We start from the raw sequence: 23,440 nt of genomic DNA, 5'->3' as shown, positions 1-23,440 counted from the left end.
AACAGCGCTGTGTCGCATTCACGGTCCGCATCAACTCCGACAACAACTCGGTTAGAACTGTTCTTGTTATATGCAGTAGTGCATTCATATAATATATATATACTCGACTGATCCATCACAAATATCACGGTGAACATGTAAACAGTAATCATTTCTTTAAAGAAGGGACATTTTGACTCCCTAAACATGTTATCAAAATAAACTGTACACTTTTGTTGAATGCATCACAGACTGTTGTCGGTCATAGTCCTGAGTTTCGTCTGTCAGGCAACGCTGGCCAGGGCTGGAGTTAGACGGATCCTTTGCTATTATCCAGGCCTCCAGGCCTGCTCCAGTTATGTTTAAACCATAGATTGTATTATTTTACATATACAGTACTTTAAAGGCAGAGCATGGTTGAATAAGGGGTGTATATGCTGGATTGAGAGGCTGGATTTGGCGGCAGCCTGACAGACTAAATAGAGGGCATAAATTACCACGCACTTGTCACTCGTTGTTTCCTCCACAGCGCGGTCTGTCTATAGCAACCGTGAAGTGAATCCAGCAACACGAAGAGGACCTACACGGAGTTGCTGAATGGTGAGTGTGTTGCATTTTACTATTTTCACAGTTCTGTACCAGGCAACTAATTTGGCTCACATTGGAGCGGGGGACATTTCTTTAATGGAGCACAGAGAAGAGAACCGTGATATGTGAGATAGAGAGACAGTTAGAATACGATGCTTCCTTTAATGTTCATGTTGTTTTGATTATTCACGAACAAGCTAAAAGCTAATTGGTAATCGGCTGCTCCCTGTTGGGTAGAGCAGGTGGACGCTGTCGAGTCTCAATAAGGTAGTTTACGTTATGACGCTTACAATGTCGCTTTGTGGCTTCACGGTAACGGGACACAATGAGGCATTTGACGCTGTTTTGTAACCTCAATTTATTTAATTTAGTAGAGGTAGAAGTAGAGGAGTACTGAATTATTGTAACTATTGATACATTTGTTCTCATAGACTAAATGGTAGCAGAGGAAAAATATAATGATGGCCCACCCAATAATGATACTTTTTTCAATTGGCGTATTAAAATTGTAGAAATACTGTAAATTCAATAAAGTTACTTCAATTTCATCCAAATTGCTTGAACACAATTATTGAATGTAAATGAGTGAACAAGAAAGAATAATAGGAGTCTTAAGGTCCAAGGATACAAGTGCAGTAAAAGATTTCCATATAAATACACGAGAGGTACAGCTCAGTCGGAGGCATGGCATTCTGAAATAGGAATTAAAGGTTAAATTGGAAACGAAATTCAGATCTGGCTCTTGTTGAATGTATTTCTGTCTTACAGGGAATCGCATCACATCAATAGCCCTGACAGTGTGAGAGAGCCAGCTCCTTTCTGAGCTAATCTGGCTGAGAAGTATGGATGGCAATAACGGTAAGTGTATTCTGTCAGCCAAGGAGCCAATAGCAAACTAGACTGGGAAACCTGACCAATGATGCCCCCGCCCTCAATTCACCAGTCAGTTCCCGTTGTGCTGAACTAACATGGAACAATCTATCGTCAAAGTACTAACTAACATCTGAACATTTTTCCAAAACTGTCACACCTTGTTGGTACCACATGCAGTAGTTTGTGGTTATGTAGTTTATGTTGGTTTGAATCCCTGCAGTTCAAACTGCAATGTTTCCAGATGTGTTCGATCTGACTTTCAGGGCAGGAAGCTTTTCAAAAACTCAAAAACTGTGTAATATTATGCCGTAAACATAGTTAGCAACTATGCTTTTGTGAAACAGACCCCTGACTGATTTCCATCAGACTGGGGTCTGTTTTTCTTAGTCATAAATAAGCAAAACCTCATTAAAGATCAAACGGTTGTAAGACTAAACAGTCACACAGTACTCTGTGGTAATCCTGAGGTGGTTTCTATCTGAGAGAAGGTTGACAATCATGGGGAAAGTAAGAGCAGATAACTCGACCACAGTCCCACAGGGAATCTGGGGGAGGTACGAACGGAAAGAGATCATTAGCTGTGGAGGTGTGAGCCTCTGAGGATAAGTACCTGTGTAAGTGTGAGACCCACTTCACGGTAGTATCCTCCATGTTTACACTGTCAACACAAGCAGAGAGAAAACCTGCTGCCCTTAAATCCTGTTATTGGGTCCTAATTTATTACTTAATACATTAATACTTCAGACTGGTGTGGGTATTGATGTCACAGTTTCAACAGCCACCATACTGGCATGTAGAGAATAGCCTATGCTTGGATATGTTATAGGGATGCACCGATATGAAAATTGTTGGCTGAACCGAACAAAATTAAACACTGGCCGAAAACGTACAAACGTACAAAAAAACTTGTCAGTTAATTGTGATATGAGAAAAAACACTGATACTTGCAAGTAAATTCGGTCACAGCCACAAACGAAAGTGATATACAGCTAAGTTAAACTAATGATATGATCACATAATTAGAACAGAAAGGAAACATTCAAACACTTTTCTTTGATATTTATAGTTTGTCCAAGGATAAACTGTTAACAAGAATAGTGAGTATTTTTGCCTTTTTGGTCAGATGATGAACAAAATATTATGACCAAGTGACGCAGATTAAAAAAAGTTTTGGTAATGTCAGACTGTTATTGCTGTGGAGAGAAGTAGTTAACATGCAAAAAGCTCAGTCTGACTCAAATGTTCATTTATAATCACTAGAGATATTGAACAGTATTTGTTTAAATTTTTTTTAAATAAACACGGATGCTTTATTTTTTCATTTGTCATTTTTTATTGAGCTGCAGTAAGGGAATAAGAGTCAAAGCATCAACACTGTCAGCAATCAGAAAGTCTTTTGTGAATTTAAATGAAGCTGTAATATTTATTATGTATTTAGACCTGTGTAAAGTGTTAATTAAACTGTGATTGTTTTCAGAGACGGTAACAGATGCTAACTGTTGCTCAAACTTTGTGGCCTGTGCTACAAACCTATGTAAATCAACCTCTGTAGCACTAGTGCTATGCACAAAAAAAAAAGTTAAATGCACAGCCCTGGATGATGTTTTTTTTTGCCAAAACAACTTGCTCAAACAACTCTTCACCTTTGGTAGAGCCATGCATGTTTTGTAAAGGCATTAATTTCTCCCTCATATAAAAACTCAGCAGTGATCCCACACACAGAAATGGCTGGTTGGTCTGTGGGTTGTTTGGTTGTTTCATCACAGGTCAGAGAGAAAAACTGTAATATTTTCTTGCAGCATTCGTTCATGACCAAATACCTGCAAAACAAATGACATGCTCATGATCCTCAGCTGTTCTTTGAGTTTAGTGCTTAATGCTAACATAAGATGGGAGGTCACAGTAAACAGCATATAAATTTACCATTAGCTTATTAGCATTGTCTTAATTGTAAGCAAGCTAATTAAGCATGCATTAGCACAGAGCCACTAGCATGGCTGTAGACTTGGAGGTAGCTTTTTAAATTCCACTTTGACCCTAATTTTCCCCGCACAATTCTGACTGATTGAATGTCATAATGTGCGTCCAACAAGGTTAAATAACTGAATTGTTTGTCAAGAAATATTGTCTGCTTTTGCTCTCTAGTGGCCATATTCAGCTTGGAGTTAGCTTTTTAGGATAAAACAATAAAAAAAACTAAACACTGATGATTACTTTTGATGAAACAGTTTTTTTTTAAAGATTTGATAAAAATCACAAAGCTGGTTTCAAAAACTAAAAAAGTTGGAGTTAGAATTGAACCCCATAGAGCGTGCCTCTGTCGTTAATGTGACCGTGTAAGATACAGCAGATAACTACCTTATGCCGAGTTCACACTACACGATTTTCAGCTTGGCGACAAAACGTGCAGTTGCAGCAAATCGGAGGAAAATCAGCGTGAAACTGGGGCTTGCAAATCGGCACTCGATCGTTATGCTTGAATTAGCAACGACGCGATCAAAGTGACTCACGAGGCCTCGTTGACCTCTGGACAATTCGGGGAACTCATCCCCTGCATCGTGAGCTGTGATGTGATAGGCAGTGAGTGTGTCAACCAGGAAACCCGGAGGAGGAACTGTAGCACAACAACACAACAACACCACACTTGAATTCTCTGCCTTTTCCTTGTTTCTGAAAAAAATCGGCACGCAGACTACATGCGGGGCTTTTTTCTGTCATGTGCGTTTTTCACTGCAACAAGCGTAACCTCGAGCTGCTTTATGTGGAACCACATATTAACGCGTCTAGTTTTTCTCTATGTCTGCAACACATAGTGTCCACTCAAACTACTTCCTGTTTCTGACCTATCAACATAAGAGTATCCTGCAATATATTGAACAGTTTATTCTTGTCCATCATGAAAGTGATGAACAATTCCTGTTTCGCGCGTGTATCAAATATTTTCAGGTGTCACATCTCGCGTGTGTTTTTGTGAAAAAAAACATGCTTTGGAGACATTTCTCCCGATGAAGGATTGTGTAGTGTGTGAACCCCCCGTCGAAGATGAGTCGCGTGTGTGAACAGCACAATGGATGAAAGCCTGTGATTACAAGACAGCACCTCGTGTAGTATGAACGGTACAGCGATCTGTAAAAAATCGCTTACTGTATCCAAGGCATCGTTTATCCTGCTGACAGGGTTCCTGCTGTGTTCTTTTCTCTTCAGATGTGCAGGCTGAGCTGGACTCTGTGGAGGCTGAGCTGGAGTTGGTGGAGCTGCAGATCACTGAACTCCTGCAGAAGCAGGCTGAGCTGACTTCCCGTAAGGATGCACTGCTGCAGCAGTTGGAGGAGGCCTGTGACACTGCGCAGCCATCATCTTCATCATCATCCTCATCTTCCTTAAAGTCATCTGGAGGTCATTCTGCAATGAGCAAGCAGGAGATGCAGCTCTATGATGGCACAGGTACTGTACAAACACAGCTACACAATCTGACTCAAACGGTTTGTGTTTTGACATCTCTTATTCTCTTCATGTTTGGTAGATTTCCCATGGTCCCAAGCAGTGGAACAGCACCTGAAGGACTTGTTCCATCTCTCCACATTCAGACCGCTGCAGCTCAGGGCCATCAATCTGACCCTGTCAGGCAAAGATCTCTTTCTGGTTATGCCTACAGGAAGAGGAAAAAGCCTCTGCTACCAGCTACCTGCGGTCTGCTCTGAGGGTACACACAAACACACACAAAACATGCACAGTGTGTGAGACAGATTTCTTTCTTTCTCTATTCTCCTTACAGAGCTCATGCTCACACAACTTGACTGTTCATAATTCTGTTTGTTCTATGAGTACCTTATTGACTCTGTCTGTCTGTTTCAGGTTTTACACTGGTTGTCACTCCCTTGGTGTCCCTAATGGAGGACCAGATCATGTCCCTGAAGTCAGTGGATGTGTCCGCAGTAATGCTTAACGCGTCCAGTAGCAAGGTAACGACCAACTCACTTGTGCTCATCTTTTCAGTTTATGGATCTCTTCATGTTGTAATCGGTGACAGAACCGCACAAACTTCACAATCACACAGAGCATACTGTCAGTGTCAACCGCTTTTTACGCCCCTGTTAGAAAGTAGTTATAATAAAAAAAAATTTGACATTAAAGGCTGTGACTTATGCAGAATAAAAGGAAAAGTGTTGTCGGGAAAGAGACTGTATGCTGCTGATCAATCTAATGGCTAAAATTGATATTTTCATTTTTTCATAATAGCTTTATATCAAATGGCAATAAGAAAACAATGTATAATATAAAAGCGTTGGCTCATAATGCTGAACCTACAGAAAATAATCACCTGAATCTGCAGCTTCCCACTCTTACATCCATGTAAAAGGTGATGGTATGTTGATGTTGAATTTACAGCCTGAATCTGCTGCCCCTAGGTGGCCAAAAAAGTTGTTGCAGGCCAATATATACTATTTGCAAGCTGTGATCACCACAGACTTATCTTCATTGTATTGCGGTTGAAGCAAATCTCAGACACAGATGCCTCACATTTGGCCAAGTCAAAGCAAAACTATCTGGCTACATAAACAAGAGGCAAGGGAGAGAGGAAATATTTTCTCATTTGAGTGAACTGAACAGTTAATCAACATATTCACCTGGATAATGATTTAATGACATTTTATAATTAAAAAATTAACATCCTGTTAAAAATTCAATGTGATTTACATAATTAAAATGGATTGAGGCAAATGAGATCAGGGAATAAAATAATACAGAAATAAAACATACGGAATATTAAATTATTAACAATTAAAACAAGAGACAAGGCATTGTGGAGATAACATTTAGTAAATAAAAGGCTTTTTTAAAAAGATGTCACTGATTCTGCAAGCTTCAGATCCTCAGAGCTGAGGGACCTTAACTGCAAAACACTGCAAAAAATTTAAAGCACAGATTTCAATTTAATTAATTGGATGTCACTTTGGTATGTTTCTTATAATTACTGTCTGTCAAGGGTCTCAACCTTTCATTTCATGTATGAACTATGTTTCTGTGAAAAGTATTTTCCAGTTTGTTGAATGAAACCCTCTTTTCCATGGCACTTTGTGTGGTTTTGTTCTCTTCCTGTTGTTAATCGTACTATCGAATAAAATAAAAAACCCTGTTTAAGGTGAATTCACAGGGGGGGGGGGGCATTTAATTCTTTTGATACCTTTTATTAAAGATTCAGAAGTTCTTCTGTTTCAGACTGCCGTCACTACAGTAGTATGGATGTCATAGATGTGTTGGTGTGGAACATCTGCTTTCACATGAAAAATTATTTATTTTTTCATTTTTAGGAGCATGCTAAGATGGTCTTGGCTGGAATGACAGATGTGAAGGCCCCTTTCAAGCTGGTGTATGTGACTCCAGAGAAGATTGCCAAGAGCAAGCTGCTCATGTCTCGTCTGGAGAAGGCCTACAACGCAAACCTGCTGAATCGTATCACTGTGGACGAGGTGCACTGCTGCAGCCAGTGGGGACACGACTTCAGACCAGGTGACGGCGCCTCTTTACCAGTATGGAGGGGCGGTGTTCTTCCAACACACACCTCACTCATCACCTTTAGTTCAAATTGTAGGTTTATGTGTATTGCTGTGTAGAATCTCCACAGTTACGTACACCAATCTTCATTGTATTTGACTCTACACTGTAGATTATAAGCTGCTGGGCATCCTGAAGAGGCAGTTTCCCAAAGTTCCGCTGATCGGCCTCACAGCCACTGCAACCAGCAACGTGCTCAAGGACTGTGAGAAGATCCTGTGTGTGCCACAGCCAATCACGCTCACCGCCTCCTTCGACCGAACCAATCTTTACTATGAGGTGGTGACCATGGCAATTACACTCACTCGCACTCACTCGCACGCACGAACACACACACACACACACACACACACACAGTCAGTTTTCCTGTGACACACTCCTGCTAACACGTCTGTCTGACAATTCCTTATCAGCAATTTTGCAGCTGCTTAAACATAAATGTTAAAAGATCTGAAGTTCTTTGTTTTTTTTGCATGAACCTAAGTTTGACGATGAAAAAGATACAAAAATCTAATAAAAGAAATGCACTGTAAACATATCTGTAATTGGAACATCTTTTGATACTTGCTAATACCTGAGAAGCGAAACAAATTTAACAAGTCGGTCTCACACCTCTAATGTGACACTAACAGTCTGTTTCTTGTTCTCAGGTTCGCATTAAAGAATCTGACAATGATGCAATAATAAGTAACATTGCCTCTCTGATCAAGAACAGATACAAGGACCAGTCAGGTACTGCAGCAAACAATATTCTTGAAAGTAGGGCTGTCGTGAAAACCAGTTTTGGGCCCTCGACATCATGCTAGTGTTGTTGAAACTTGTAAGCCTGTCGTGTGGTCATGTCTCTGTCTGACTGTGTGACACTCAAAACTATCATTAAGGTTATAATTAAAGCCATAATTAAAGGCAACTGTAATGCGTTTCTTCAAGGCTGAAACGCTTAAAGGGCCCATATTATGCTCCAGGCACCTTTTAAGCCTGCCTCCACGTATATTTGGTTATCTGGGGTGTCTGCCAGCCATGAAAAGAAAACAATGAGTCGTTGATTCGTGGTTTGGGTTGATCGTGCAGACGGTCTGTAAATGTGCCATTCACAGCCCGGGCCTCAAGTGACGTAAGTTGACTCCTGCTACTGGGGCGACCACGCCCCCAACCTGAGCAGCACCTCCCCCTTGAAGTGCAGAAAAACAGATCGCATCTACGCCATCATTTTCTCCCCGCAAGCGAACGACGACTGCGGGCATGGCCAAGCTAGACTCGCGGCCAGCGGAGCTCTAGCTCCGCCGGCCAGGATATCGTTAACGTTCTATCACCCAGCCCCTTGTGCTCTGTGTGTTATTATGGAGAACGTGTTCGCTGTGCCTCCCAGGTCTCTACGTCGTGTTTGTGCCTTGTCTCATGCTACTGTTGTCATGGCAGCGCAACGCCGTAGTTGCGCAGCAGACCCGGGGAGGAGCGAGGCAGGGCTTTGCGGAACACAAAGGGAGGGGGGCGAGGAGTGAGCAGGAAAGCGCTGGAATCGACCATAGTCTCACAGGACTGTTTATACAGAAAGAGGAGGGTGCTGTATGGCTTGATCCTTGAGGTGTTTTGACATGGAATGGCAAAGACATATAGTGCACACACCTGAAAACCAATGTAACTTGTGTAAAAAGGGGCATAATATGGGCCCTTTAAATCTCCAAATCCACAGTGAAATTTAGATTTGACGGTATAGATAATTTGAATTGCATATATTCACACTGCATATTTCCTCTGTGTGTGTGTGTGTGTGTGTGTGTGTGTGTGTGTGTGTGTGTGTGTGTGTGTGTGTGTGTGTGTGTGTGTGTGTGTGTGTGTGTGTGTGTGTGTGTGTGTGTGTGTGTGTGTGTGTGTGTGTGTGTGTGTGTGTGTGTGTGTGTGTGTGTGTGTGTGTGTGTGTCAGGGGTTGTGTATGTATTCTCTCAGAAGGATGCAGAGTCTGTGTCATCAGAACTCCAGAAGAGGGACATAGTGGCTTATCCCTACCATGGCAACATGGACCCTGGCGCCAAGTCCCGGGTTCACCGCAAGTGGACCTCCAACAAAATCCGGGTATTGGGCTGTGACATGCATACTGCTGCTTTTTGAAGCTTGAGGGCCAACGTTTATTTTGGTTTATGGTGATTTGGATAATCATATTCTCTATGCACTCTGCACTCTGCAGTTCATCAAGGTCAAATGAATGTAGTTTTTTTCATGTTGTATTTCTTTATATCTGAAATGTTTATAGTTTCAGTTTTACAGTAAGCTCATGAACTGTTTAATTGTGCATGGAGTTGAAAAGCATTCAGCCACAAACCAAAGGAAGATGAGGGTTACTGTACATGTGCCACTGCGTTGCATCAAAAAACTTGAAAACTGCAGATGTAGTTGTTATATTTGAAGTGACGACCCACCATGACGTCACCCGTTGGTTTGCGAACTGAGGTTTTTGAAGCCTTGAGTTTTACATTTTAACCAGCACCATGTTGGGGTTTTTTTTGCAACTGGACGTAGAATTGGGGCTGGGTCTGACTGAGAGCTTGTCCACTGCGTGCCCACCTGCACCTTCAACCCTGCACCGATTGGACGGGCCAGCTGTCAATCAAGCTGTATCCATTCTCCAACATTTACGGTGCTTTATCATCTATTTTAATCTAAATGAGATCACAACTTACAAAATGAACGTAATGCTGTATTGAAGAAGACTTGAAACTAGAGATTGAACTATAAATCTCTCATAGACTTCTATAGAAACTGACTTCTTCAAACAGTGAGTCACCCTCAGCTGGTGATTCCAGAGAATACAGGCTTCAGGCGCTTCATTTTTCCGAACCCGGTGACTACAATCATTTTATATACAGTCTATGATTTGAACTTGTCTGTTTATGTCCTCCAGGTGATTGTAGCCACAGTGGCATTTGGCATGGGCATCGACAAGCCCGACGTCAGGTTCGTCATCCACCACACCATCAGCAAGTCCATCGAGAACTACTACCAGGAGAGTGGACGTGCAGGTAGACGCAGATCCTCATTTATCACAGCAGAATTTAATCGTGTTTTCATTAGTATATTTGCAGATATAGTTTATGCATTAAAATTCCACTCTCTGCGTCTGCAGGTCGGGACGGCCACCCAGCAGACTGCATCGTCTACTTTGGCTTCTCTGATATCTTCAGGATCAGCACCATGGTGGTGATGGAGAACGTCGGTCAGCAGAAACTGCTGAAGATGGTCGACTACTGCCAGAATGTTGACAGGTAGTGAGGAGGCAGTGTTTGAATGGTGTGTGATAGAAAAACAGCTGTGTAGATAAGCGCTTTACTTGTACTGTAAAGTGTTTCGGGTGGTCGATAAGACCAGAATAGCGCTATATGGACACAGTCCATTTACCATTTAAATTTGGAGCTAATTAAACTATCCTAACTTTTACCACAGGTGTGATCACTTGGTCCAAAATAGTCATGTGACGCATGCACTATGAAATTGGTGTAATGTGTAATATTATATACTTATATTTACTACTCCTAATAATACTTTTGAGATGTGTTATATAGTGAATTGTGAAATTAAAGCGTATAGAAGCGCTAAGTGCTATATAGTCTATTTACCATTTACACACACTCAACACTGAACATAGTGTGAGAGAATCAAGATATCATAGTCTCATATTTACTGTGTAGGTGTCGGCGCTCGCTCATGGCTGTTCATTTTGATGAGGTGTGGGATGATGAAGGCTGCAACCAGATGTGTGACACCTGCCGTCACGCTAAAGGTATTTGATATGTTTCAATAAGAATCCTCCTTGCAAGTTTCACTTTAACCATCTTGTTAAAAAAAAGACATCTTCAGTGATCATGTAACCTCTAATCCATCAGACCACAGGACCGCTGACATTACCCAGCATGCCAGGCAGGTGGTGCAAATATTGGAGCTGGCAGCGTCCATGAACGAGAAGTTGACCCCCCTGAAGCTAGTGGAGGCCTGGATGGGGAAAGGCCCCGCCAAGCGCAGGAAAATGATTCAGACCACCACACTGTCTCGGCTGCAGGCCGAAGCTGTGATTGTTCGGCTGTTACTGCAGGGATACCTCAGGTGACGTCTGTTTTCACTTTAAGATTTTATTGTTACTTTTTTGATTTGACAATTATTTTATTGTTTTCATAATTAGGTAGCTGATTGGCTACCAGTGGCAGTGCAAGTAATTAATTGGACATTGTGTCAAAATTGTAACTTGAGTGCAGTTTTCATAATTTTAATATACAAAATCATCCATTGTCTACCGCTTTATCCACTTAAGGGTCGCGGGGGGGCTGGAGCCAATCCCGGCGAGAGGCGGGGTACACCCTGGACAGGTCACCAGCCTATCGCAGGGCCACATACAGAGACAAACAACCATTCACTCTCACATTCACACCTATGGTCAATTTAGAGTCTCCAATTAACCTAACCCCATTCCGCATGTCTTTGGACTGTGGGAGGAAGCCGGAGAAACTTGATAGAACCCACGCATACACGGGAGAACATGCAAACTCCACACAGAAAGGCCCTGGTTGGTTTGAACCGGGATTCAAACCCAGAACCTTCTTGCTGTGAGCCGAAAGTGCTAACCACTACACCACCGTGCAGCCCATACAAAATCATTGTATTTATTTATAATTACAGATTGAACATATTTTGGTACAGATAAAAAAAATATTAAACAGGTTTTAATTGAGTTATGAAAACCTTTTCAACGTATTTTCACAGCAGACCAAAAAGTTTTACTTAACACAACTATTTCTAACAATGCAAAAGAATTAAACATTAGTCTGTTTATGAACTTCGGCTGATATTTTCTCCTTGATTTACATTCGTTCTCTGCATGATGCTGCTCCGGGCTACTGCCACTTGCTTGTATGTCTTTCTATCATCTGCAAAGACAAGCTAGAGATATCGTTGAGTCTGAGCTTTGATTTTCATTTTCAAGTGACACAAACATAGGAGCAAAAGTAGAGTTAGTAATAAAATATTGAATGATTAGCAACGGGCAGCAAAAAAAACAACAAACAAAAGCAATGTCTATTCTACTTGCTTTTATTTTGTTTATGACTATTAAAAATTCATGAAAGAAGCTGTACTTTGAGATTTAAAAAAGTGGAAAGTAATAAATTACCCCATCCAGGACTAATTACCGTTGCCCTACCTACAAGGTTTGTGGTAACGGGGCGTCCCCTAACAGACATTTTATACTGTATGTAAAGACGTTGTTGGTAAGAAGACACTCTGGGACCGTTTTGAGTGTGACACAGGTGTGTTGACTCTTCCATGTCTGCTCTCTTGGTTCAGAGAGGACTTCAGCTTCACTCCATACACCACCTACTTCTACATGAAGCTGGGCCACAAAGCCGCTCTGCTGAAGAACCAGTCTCACACACTCAGCATGGAGATGGGGACACAGTCTGGATATGCTTCGGTGAGTTTATGCTGACTACAGAACAGGCAAATTAATGCTGCACTGTATCTAGTATATTCTGATTCTATAATTAAAGGTTCTGCAAAACCCCATCCACAGCAATATTCCTGATTTTGGATCCAGTTTCACTAAACTCTAATGCTGAAAGGAAAGTAGAAAATATTGAGTTAAAGTTAGAAGGTTTCTCGATTTGGCCCGGGATTCGTATCACCGTGCTTTTTGAACCGACTGACGTCACCAGCGGCAGGTTATATTACAGGCCAATCTCAGACTTCTGGGAGTTGTCTGGTTGTCAGCAGAATCAATGTCAGCTACATTCATTTCTATTAAGAATTACAATAACAATTAATGCCAAGTGTAATAATATAACAAATCCGTCTACTACACAAAGTGTCTTGGTGCTATGTTACGCCCCATCATTAAGCGCTTTGGGTTCCTGAAAAGCACTCTATAAATCCAATATATTATTATTATTATTATCATTGATCGGCCATAGCACTCAAATCACTGACCGACACTGACTCAAATCAACTAAAACACTTTAAAACAACCAGAACCATGTGATTTATCATTTATCATTTAGAATATGAAAGCGCAACACAAAATAACAATCTCAATGCTCAGGCGCAAAACCAGCTGTAAGCCTCTTTCCTTCTGATTCTGGCACAGAAACTACCTGATTTGGAGTGAAGTAGCTGCTTTGTCAAAGTGATGTGAAATCTTAAGCTGTGTCCAACTGATACCAGAGTTTTAAAACTAACACTGTGTAAACATTCTCCCATAAAGAAAAACATTGGTCAAGAGAGACATTATTTTCATGGAACTGATTAATACCTTTCAATATACTGTATACAAACAATCTACCCGTGACAAGAAAATAACTTTTGAATAATTTGAACTCCAGTAGATGTTTGGCTCTTCTTTTTAGTGCTCCACTAAACAGTTTTTATCTCCTGTGCTTGTTTATTAATGTGATTTCTTTTTTCTTTCAGTCATCTTTGTTCTCTTTGTAAAGTCTCTCTAACCACTTTCTCCCTCAAGTCTGTCCTCTATATCATTTTGAAATCTTTGCTAATTGTCTCTAAAAAATTCCAAAGGTAAGTCGATTGAAGTGAAATGATGTCACTTTTCCTCCGTACATAGAATCACAGTGTATACAAAAGCCTGCTCCTCAGACTTTAGTGTTTTATTTTCTGTCCTGTAAAAACAAATAACCTTCACATCACCATCACACAGCTGCTGATAATGATCATTAATCTTCTAACTTTATTAATAATCAATGAACCATCGTAGTTCATGTAGATTCCACTGCTGATCTAAAAGACAGTTTTGCTGTGTGACTGGTGATTTATATCCCATTAATTGTACCTATCAGTATTGAATACTGCATCATGTGAGCTTTAGCGATAAAATGATTAGAAAATAGTAATATATATATATATATATATATATATATATTATGTAATGCAGGTAGTCCTTATCACACTGATGTTTATTTAAAGGGGAAGTAAGCAATTCCTTAACAATACACGTTCTGTAAAAATTAAAATTCGGCTCAGCCCTGTTCTCTGTAAATCGAAAAACAAAAAAATGTTGCGGGCCGCACCACACAACAATGTGACTGGAGTTTGTAAACATCACACCTTAACAGACATGCTAGCAGGTGGCAACTCCGCGGACTTAACCTAATGGTTAGTGCGTTGGACTCCCACACCCACCACTCCCGCGGCCCGGCCAGGGCAGTAAAATCACAATAACAACAAAGAGTGAAACAAGCTTTCTCCAAAATCGCTTACTGCCCCTCTAATCGTTCTTGTTTCTGATGAGTTTGGTTTCAATTGGTTTTTTGATGCTATAAAAACAGTGAAACGTCATGATTGACCACTAAGACCTGTCAATTGGCAGGACCTCAATAATGCCACTCCACTCCACGATCACTCTGACTGCAAATTACTTCACCAGCACAAGAAGGCAGCACCTGTATCCAGGATATTTTGGCTTCAATGTTGGAGACATGTTAGCCATCCATCTTTATGTTCAGTCATTGATTCAGACCAGTTAAGAGGAGAATATGAAAATCAATTCAGCATTAATGCAAATGGTTGATATTTTCAGCCCTGGTCTTTTATTCTATTAAATACTGGTTAGTAGTGAAGAGGAAGCTGAAGCTTGGCGCCTGCAATGATACATGAAAGATACTGATATGCACATTCTTGTCCAGGTCCAAGTGTCCCATGTCCTCCCCTCTAGAGTTCCCTCGTCTACTGCTTGTAGTTGTGAACCCTCTCAGGTAAAGACTGTTGTTAATGACCTGCAGGTAAAAGCTGCAAGTGGCCAGGGCAAAGCCAAAGAGGGAAAGAGATCAGTTCAAAGTACTGGAGATGCCCCTGTGTCCAAGAAAACCAAGACAGACCTCCCCTAGTCCCTGACAAAGTACAGTCCATCATTCTTCTTTCTGCTCACCGCTGCTTCTTTTGGCATGCCACTGTCCAGACCTGTACTTCATTCTTCACATTTGGGTCAGTCTGACTGGGTGACAGATGACTGGTTCAACGTTAGTTTTCATTGAATTGATACTTAATAAAAAAGCTTTTATAAGCTGTAAATTAATAAGCATTACATCATCTAATGTTGTGTTCAGACCAAACGCAATGTGAATTTTTGCATCACGTCACTCGTGCGAGTAACTGGGAGAAGCAGCTAACGCAAGAGCTAACTTGGTTTGTTGTTGTACAACCTGTAGACGGAATCAGGTTACAGATACATATTTTCAGAACTGACCTAGTCGTTCTACTGTGTCTCTGACTTTTCTCCGTGCCCTCTCCTTTTTTGATCCATCTTTACGAAGTACAAAAGTTGTATTGTAAGAATCCAGGAGCCTAAAGACGGCGACAGAATGTTGGTCCTCCAGTCAGGAGAGTGTCAAAAATTTCACGCAATTATGAACCTGTTTAATTTGCCACGAATTAGGTGACACAATCGTAGACAAGAGTACGCAGCTATTCATGAGTGAACATGCTATGGTGAAAATCTGCCGCACGTTTTGTCTGAACACACCATAATCATTGGAACCCAGCAGGCTTGGGCGATAAGGGAATTGTTTTCACCACAACCTTTAATCTAGTTCTCTATGTTTTACAAAATCCCATTCACATTCTCCATTGACATTTTGATTATTAGCCATAATGTCGTAACTATCCAAAGTAGACTCACCACGATCTACGAGGTTGTGAAATTATGGTATATGCACATGTAGAAGCTACAAGTTTGTATGAAATCAACCATCGACATCTCTAATTGGTGGGAGATCGCCGTTACTATGGAAACGCTTACTACACTCAGCGAACCTGATGTTGGCTAGTTATGCTGCGTTCCATTGTACTCGGAGCACGGCGGTCGAGTTGTCGTTCTATCATACCTCAGAACTTAAGATTACAGACCTCCGAGTCGGAGGCTGCAACTCGAATGTCTTGTCGAGTCTGAAGTCCGACTCAGAGGGTCAGAGGAACCCCACCAAACCCGACTTCTGAGCTCCGAACACAGAGTTCCGAGATGTAATGGAATGCAGCATGAGTTACTGGTACCCACTGCTACCACTGAACTCAACGATCGTTATACACTTTATATGCCCACAAAACCCAATTTAAAATAATTATGTACATGGTCTTGTCCCTTTGCCCTTTTTTCTGTTTTCCAATTTTTTTTTTGCTCTGAATTGAATGTTTTATGATAACGATTCATCTCGTAACTTATTGGCTTGGTTCCAGGCTTAACACTTTTATGAAATGTCAATGGAGGTAAATGAATGGGAAATTCATTTCCGGAGCAGTAAAAAAGGTGGGCGGTCACTTTTGCGCTCTATTGAAGTATTGGCCAAGCCTGTCCTTTCTCAGGAGCATGCTACTGCTAACCTTCACTAACATTTCATCGCAATGAATGACTAATGCCCATTTTATTCTCACTGCTCTGCACAAAGAGGTAGGATGAACTGCCTGTTGCTGTATTTCATTGTAGCAACATGTTGCCTGAAGAGATGCATAAGTTAAGAACGGTTTGCTGTGTTCTGACATATTGAATGGTCTTTATTAAGTTCATGCCCTGGATTGTTCCACAATGTTTTAAATGCTTCACTTTTCTCCTGTTGTTCACTAACACTGTTTTTCATGGTTACAGGACGCATCAGCTGTGAAAGCTAATAAGAAGGAGGTTGATATAACCTTTGACCCCATTGTCATGGAGAACAGCTGCTCCCCACAACCCAAACATAAACTGTGTAAAGAACAGAGGAACCAGTCTAGGAAACAGGAACTGAAACCAGTCGGCCAGACGGAGAGAGAGAAACAACAGCTGACAGACGGACATGGAGAGGAAGAGGAGACGAGAGGATCCATCATGACCCAACATGTCATCGAGGTTGATGTTGAAATAAATATAACAGATAATTTAGGTGTTAGTGACAGTCAGAAAAAACCTTCACATCCAGTCAAACCCTGTTCGAAAAGGAAATCCACTACCCCTCAGAGAGCAAGGAGGAAACCCTGTGTGGACGCCGCCACTGTGCCCAGCTCTCCATCCCGGACCTCGGTCATCTCTGACACTGCGGCGGAGGAGCTCTGTGAGCTGAGGAACTACTACAGCAAGCAGCTGAGGAGGATAAACTACATTTCCCACGAGCACCTGGGTCAGCCAGCGGAGCCAGGAGTTCTGGCGTGCATCAGGGAGCCTCTGAGGAGCCTACATCTGCCCCGCAGGGTGACCATCGCCCAGACAGCCCGCAGCCTGTGGACACGAGTGAGCAGCCGGCGCAAACTACTGCACCGCTGACATCAGAGCATGTGCGGAGGTGAACTGTCGTGAATGTTCCTAGCAACTGTTACACTGTGATCAAAGTACTTTCTTTTTCTACTGTCACAGCTACAGGCGAGTGTAGGATTCAAACATGTCTGCGGGTCAAATGAAAGAACAGAAACACACACTGCCAAGCCCCTCATCTCTCCACTAATCTGACCTGGCAACGCTGATGCATGTGAATTGTTTCACAGGCTCATTAAACTGTCATATTTCATACCTGATCTGCTTTGTAGTTAGTTAATGGGTCTTGATTAATCTTAAGTTCTGGATTTTGATTTATAGCTGGACTTTTATTGTGGAATTTGTTTTTGATGCAGTAAATCTGCTGACTGATAAACTAAAGAACGGGATGACAAAAAGAGGAATTATTTTGATTATAGACTGACAATTGACTTTAAGAGTTTAGGGAATGGATGATTTTCCAAACATACGTAGTTTATTGAAGTTCTAATTAAGTTTTCTGTGCTGTAACCAGTAATGCAGCTGGTTCTTTGTCCACATGAATGTAGCATTTCTTTTCTTAAAACCATTCCACTTATTACCTCTGCCAATGAGGTTGTTTTTATCAGTTGTTAGATTGCAGGATTATGCAAAAAATACTGAATCAATTTCCATGTTATATTGTGGAAGGGTGGTGCTTGACCCAAGGAAGAACCCATTGAATGTTGGTGCTGATCTGTATGACTGGGTGGATTCAGGAATTGTTTGGTTTTTCTACTTTCTATACATTGCAAGATGAGGAGTTGGCCTTGGCGAAGGTATTCACACTCAGGGCACCCTTCTAGTTTTATTTTAGTCATACGCAGTATAAAGATCCCCTTCTATCTATGACAGAATCCTGAGAGAAAAAGAGCCCCAGACTTTGAACAACTCTCATTTCCTTCTAGCTAACGTCTCCTTAATGAACACTGTACTTTCCACTTTCCTTTTATTTAACAATTTATTATGTTGCAACCTTATGCTGAAATAAAAACATTTACCTTCATCAAGCCCCCATAATGAAAAATCAATTTAATTTGTCCTCAGATAATTTAAAAAGCATATCTGTATAGCCGAGGTGGAGGAGGCCACAATTTGAATGAAAGTAAATAACACACAGACACTGTCTTACATGTTTTTTGTAATTCATTACATTTCAGAATAAACAACCTTTATTTCAACACCTGTGCAAGCATTGTATATATTATTACTATTTCTCTATTATATTGTTTCTATTTTTATATTTCCTGAGGTTTACATTGAATGTTTACTTATTAGCTCCTTACTGATGCTTCTTATTTTTCTCAAGAAACACATTTGATGTCAAGGAAATTTTAGAAAGGTGCTTTTTCTTTTCTTTACAAACCATGAAAAACCAAAGGAAGGGACAGAAGATGAGGAAAATATTGACAATATTAAATGAAATAGCACAATTCACATTCCCAGTTTTAACACATGCAGTTGTTGTTGTCCAGTCAAGCACCTAAGTTGTTTTTATAGCAAATGCACTTGTGCCCAACTGAGCGCCCATGGTTTTAAAGAATTCTTGGCACAATATCTTGAAGCAGTGGAAAATTATTGTGCTTTTGACAAAAGAAACCAAGTCAAGGTGGGGGGGTTATGTTACACCCAAAACACACCCCTGATGGATAGAGACTGAGTACAAACCTTTTGAGCCATGTGACTGGAGCATTGCCATTTTTTCTTTTAAATCCCGTATACCTGTATACGTGAGGGAGAGTACAGATTGCTGGTGGGCGGGAGCAAATCCCCTGCTGCTGAATGTGGACAAGACCAGAGAGATGGTGATCAACTTCAGGAGGAAGGGAACAGCTTCACAGCCCCTTTTCATTCTGGGGGAGGAGGTGGAGACAGTGGAGGACTTCAAGTACCTGGGAGTAGACATCGACAACGGCCTGAACCTGAAAACCAGCCTGTCTGTGAACAAGAAGGGGATGAGCAGACTCTACTTCCTGAGGAAGCTGAGATCCTCCAATGTGTGCAGCAGGATGTTGGAACGTTCTATCAGTCTGTTGTTGCCAGCGTACTGTTCTTCACTGTGGTCTGCTGGGGGAGCAGCATTGGCAGCTGAAAGAGAGATTAAACAAAGGTATAGGGAAATTTAAAGGCCAAAATCCTGCTGAATTAAATATGAGAACTAAACAAAATTGATGGAAAAATCTTCTGTTTGTGAAGGTTAACATTTCTAAGAAAAAAAATTAGACACCCTCACATGCTAGTAGGAAGATCCTACAAACTTGAAGTTGGAATAACTAGACTGTCCTGTTCAAGTGCTTTGTTGTTGGAACAAATATATTAAACATAATAAAATGTTGTCACAGAAGGAACGCACTTGTGGACAAGGTAACATCAGCTAGTGTAATAATTAACAACAAATATCATTGGTCTATAACAAGTTAAGTGTACATAGATTACAGATTAAAATGATGAACACAATTATGTGCAAATTCAGCGTCGGCAACTCGTATTTACCATAATTCCGATACCCCATGAAGGAATGATAAATGAAAACAGGAGAGCAGCAATTACTGAACTTTATTAGAAATTCATAACAAATGATGCTTTTGTTGGGGACTCTTTTTGAGGGACATTAATCCACTTTTGGTGCTCCAGTCAGTAATGGGAACAGCAGGACAAGTGTATGTGGGGTTACGACAGTATTTGAGACACAGTATGTGTGTTCATGCTGATGAAAAACAGTGTCAGTCCAGAGCCACTGTAAGGAGCCAGAGATCTCCCTGCAAAGAGGAACAAACTGAGGAGAATCCAGGCCAAACACAAGCCTGTGTTTTCTGCAGTAGATTTAATATCACTGACAATACTACAGGACTGAATTACATTTGGATTGTGGGAAAATCTTGTGTTCCTGGGCAAAAAACAACAAAAACCTGGTAAGAACAAATAGTTAAGCAGATGTGGTTCTGATGTGTGAGCTCAAAACATCCTTTCATGCATGTGTCAATATAAAGATTTATGTCCATGCGGTCTGTTTATGAGCCATTGTTAATAGGTAAGAGGGTTTATCCTGTTACTACTACCATTCAAAGCACATGGAGGTATATACGTGTGACAGGTCGAGTTTTCCCCTTCTCCTCCTGGCTAAGCCACACCCTGCAATCAGTGATTGGCATCAGGTGGTGCTTAATCACCTCTTAGTCCCTGTTTAAAGGCAGTTTTGAGCAGCCGGCAGCAGGCTTACCTCGCTCTGTCCAGACGTCACACTCACAACTAAGGTATGGCATTTTGTCTTGCCCGTCATACGCATTGTCGGCTCATTCATTGAGTTCCTCCCTGGTGTCTGTGCTTTTGTGTTTGTGGGAGCACGAGAGCTTTTGGAAGCAGTGGCCGCTTCCTTCCTTACGCCGTGCGGCACTAGAGAGGAGTGTGGTGCGCTTAGTGCCAGAGCACACACCAATTGTTTGTGCAGGTAGCTCGCTACTCCAGGTATGCCGTTTCTTTTTTGAACCTATGTAAATGTTCTTGTGCATGGTTTAAAACAGCTTATACTTTTCATGCTAGGAAGATGACCTAGTTACAGTACTGGCCAATGAGCTCTGGCTACTGCTGTTTTTGCCCCCCTTTTGTAAATTTATATTGTATATTCCTGGTTGTCTGGTTTTGCTTACTTTCATAATTAATTTGGCATATTTTGACCTGTTTTCCTTTGTCAATTTAGTTTTTGGGGATTATTTACTGGTATTTAGATGTTTGTGGGGTTCTTTTTAGTCTAGTGCAGGTGGGCTGTTGTTGGCTCACAGGTGGGGATCACTGGGTGGAGGGTTTCCCCACTATAGATCATTGCATGCCTAATTTGCCGTGCCTCTTATGGTAGTTTGTGAATCCTTATTCTGACTGCATGAGTGAATTGCTGTGTATTTAAAATCTAACCTGTGTCCTGTTTTACAGTGTGCTTTGACTAACTCGTATCCTTCCCTGGTGGTGGTGACTCCCCTTCCTCTCACTCGCTCCCTCCTGTGGCCTTTCTCGACACCCCGACCCTGCACTGGTACACATTTTATTGTGTGGTGACAAATTTTAGCGGTTTTAAACATTTTTCTAATAAAGTAATCAAATTTTAACCTGACCTGATTTTATCCCAAGTTATTAATTTGAACCTCCATTTGTTATTTAAATAAAGACAATAATTCCGAAACTGGAAACTCACATCTCTGCTCCTTTTCTTTTATAATAAGAACTTGGATATTCTCTGGGTGAAATTCCCAAAGTGATGTTTTGCTGTCAGGGCTTACAGTTGCCCCAGTCACATATGCATTATCAAATAGCTTGCTTTGAAGGCATGCTGTGCAGGATTTTCAAGAGACCCTGTCCTCTGCCTGTAATTTATTTTTCTCATCTTGTGATGTTTGTGAACCATCTGATTATTTTCAACAGCTCTTGGGCAAGAACGAAGGGAAACTGTCATTGGCTACCTGACCCTTTCCTTTTATAATTGTGCCCAAATTCCGCTGCCCCAAAGCCACGCCACACTTTCACATGAACAGTGAGAACACAAGATTGGCGTCATTGAGAATATGATAACTTCACAAGTTAGCATTTCTGAGTAAAAACTTTTTTCTAATATTAGGTGTTACATGAATTGCACTCAAAGCAAGGCAACTTTATTTACATAACACATTTCATGCAAAGTAGTAGTCTTGATTCACTGACAGAGCAGAGGGATATGGCATCCCCTTGTGTAATGTTTACAATGAAGATAATTGACATGTAGTTAACAATACAAGTAATTTTGTGCTGTTAAACCTTGTCTACATATGCAAAAAGAAATTGATGTCTAAGCCTGATGCAAATCTTACCCAATCATATCCTTATTCCCTATATTTGGGTTTGGACCAAGTGGCAACCCACTTTGACAACACCTGCTGGTTTGTGAAGCCTCAACTTTCACATTTTGACCAGTGCAATATTGGCTTTTTTGAAACCAGACATAGGAGCGTGGGTGAGGTCTGACTAAGCTTGTCCACTGCACACCCACCTATACTTGCTACCAGCTGTCAATCACACCCCAATGCTGCTTACAGTGCTCTATCGTCTATTTGACTGTGAATGGGACCATAATTGACACGATGAACATCATTGTGTATTGAAGAAGACTTGAAACTAAAGATTGAGACCATAAACTCCTCAGCAAAAAGTTGACTTAATAAATCAAGTGAGAAGTAGTGTCATTTTATCAGACTTCTATAGAAACTGACTTCTTTTGCAACCAGTGGAGTCGCCCTATGCTGTTGATTCCAGAGAATACAGACTACAGGCACTTCCACATTGGCGGTGACTTCGTCCATTTTTATACAGTCCATGGTTTGGACTGGGCTGCAGCCTTCCAACTGTGGGTGTGTAGCCTCCATCCAAAAGCAATGCTCAGACTGTGAGGGAGGGACTCTATAAAACACCCAGGACCCAGGATTATAATGGAGTCATGTCGCTGTCATGGATATATAAATTGGACTACTGTAATTCATTACTGTTAGGATGCCCCAATAAGTCTTTGAAAAGCCTCTAGTTAAACCAAAATGCTGCACCATGAGTTCTGACAGGAACTAGAAAAAGAGATCATATTTCTCCAGTGTTAGCATCTCTGCATTGGCTTCCTGTAAAATTCAGAATAGAATTCAAAATGCTGCTACTCACCTACAAAGCCCTTAACAATCAAACCTCTTTCTCCTTTCCTCTTCTCTTGCATTCATTTTCTCTCTCACCCCAACCAGTATTATTTTTTATAATTTTTATTTTTAATAATTTAAGTATCTGTCTGGTAGAGATTAAAGCAACTATTATACAACTCATCTCTCCCCCATGCATTTACATTCCATGTCACTAACTCTATCTGTGTTTTCTCTTTTTAGTGTATCTCTGACTCCAGAGCTGCAGGATCCAAATCCTTCATTATTACTATTATTAATAACAACATAATTGAATCTATTAGTGTCAGTATTATTTCTGTAATTATAACTATCAGTCTTGTAGAGATTAAAACTGGCTCCCTATCAAATTTCGAATAGACTTCAAAATTTTCTTTTGAAGGGCTCTCCCACAACATGGCACCTCCTTACCGCTCTGACCTCCTCCATAACTACACACCCACCTGCACTTTTCGCTCTTCCTCCTAAGGTGTCCTTG

The 23,440-nt window shown here is 41.0% G+C and overlaps 1 protein-coding gene across 2 annotated transcripts; it reads left to right on the top strand.

Moving 5' to 3' along the window:
• Window positions 1-28: 28 nt before the first annotated feature.
• On the top strand, window positions 29-18,462 carry recql (RecQ helicase-like). 2 transcript variants are annotated; one of them, XM_035650293.2, is made up of 16 exons: window positions 29-50; window positions 509-579; window positions 1,336-1,425; window positions 4,645-4,884; window positions 4,964-5,143; window positions 5,296-5,402; window positions 6,753-6,951; window positions 7,109-7,275; window positions 7,647-7,728; window positions 8,921-9,069; window positions 9,896-10,013; window positions 10,118-10,256; window positions 10,680-10,771; window positions 10,875-11,091; window positions 12,325-12,451; window positions 16,625-18,462. In XM_035650293.2, the coding sequence occupies exons 3-16, from the start codon at window positions 1,410-1,412 to the stop codon at window positions 17,273-17,275; spliced, it is 2,484 nt and encodes an 827-aa protein (XP_035506186.1). In that variant the 5' UTR covers window positions 29-50; window positions 509-579; window positions 1,336-1,409; the 3' UTR covers window positions 17,276-18,462. The 2 variants fall into 2 exon arrangements, with proteins under 2 accessions (XP_035506186.1, XP_035506196.1); XM_035650303.1 differs by lacking the exon at window positions 29-50 and adding an exon at window positions 14,769-14,884 and having other exon boundaries at window positions 270-579; window positions 16,625-16,764.
• Window positions 18,463-23,440: the final 4,978 nt, after the last annotated feature.

This window comes from Scophthalmus maximus, chromosome 12, assembly GCF_022379125.1.
Source record: "Scophthalmus maximus strain ysfricsl-2021 chromosome 12, ASM2237912v1, whole genome shotgun sequence".
Lineage (NCBI taxonomy): Eukaryota > Metazoa > Chordata > Actinopteri > Pleuronectiformes > Scophthalmidae > Scophthalmus > Scophthalmus maximus.
This window is presented reverse-complemented; position numbering and strand designations above follow the sequence as displayed.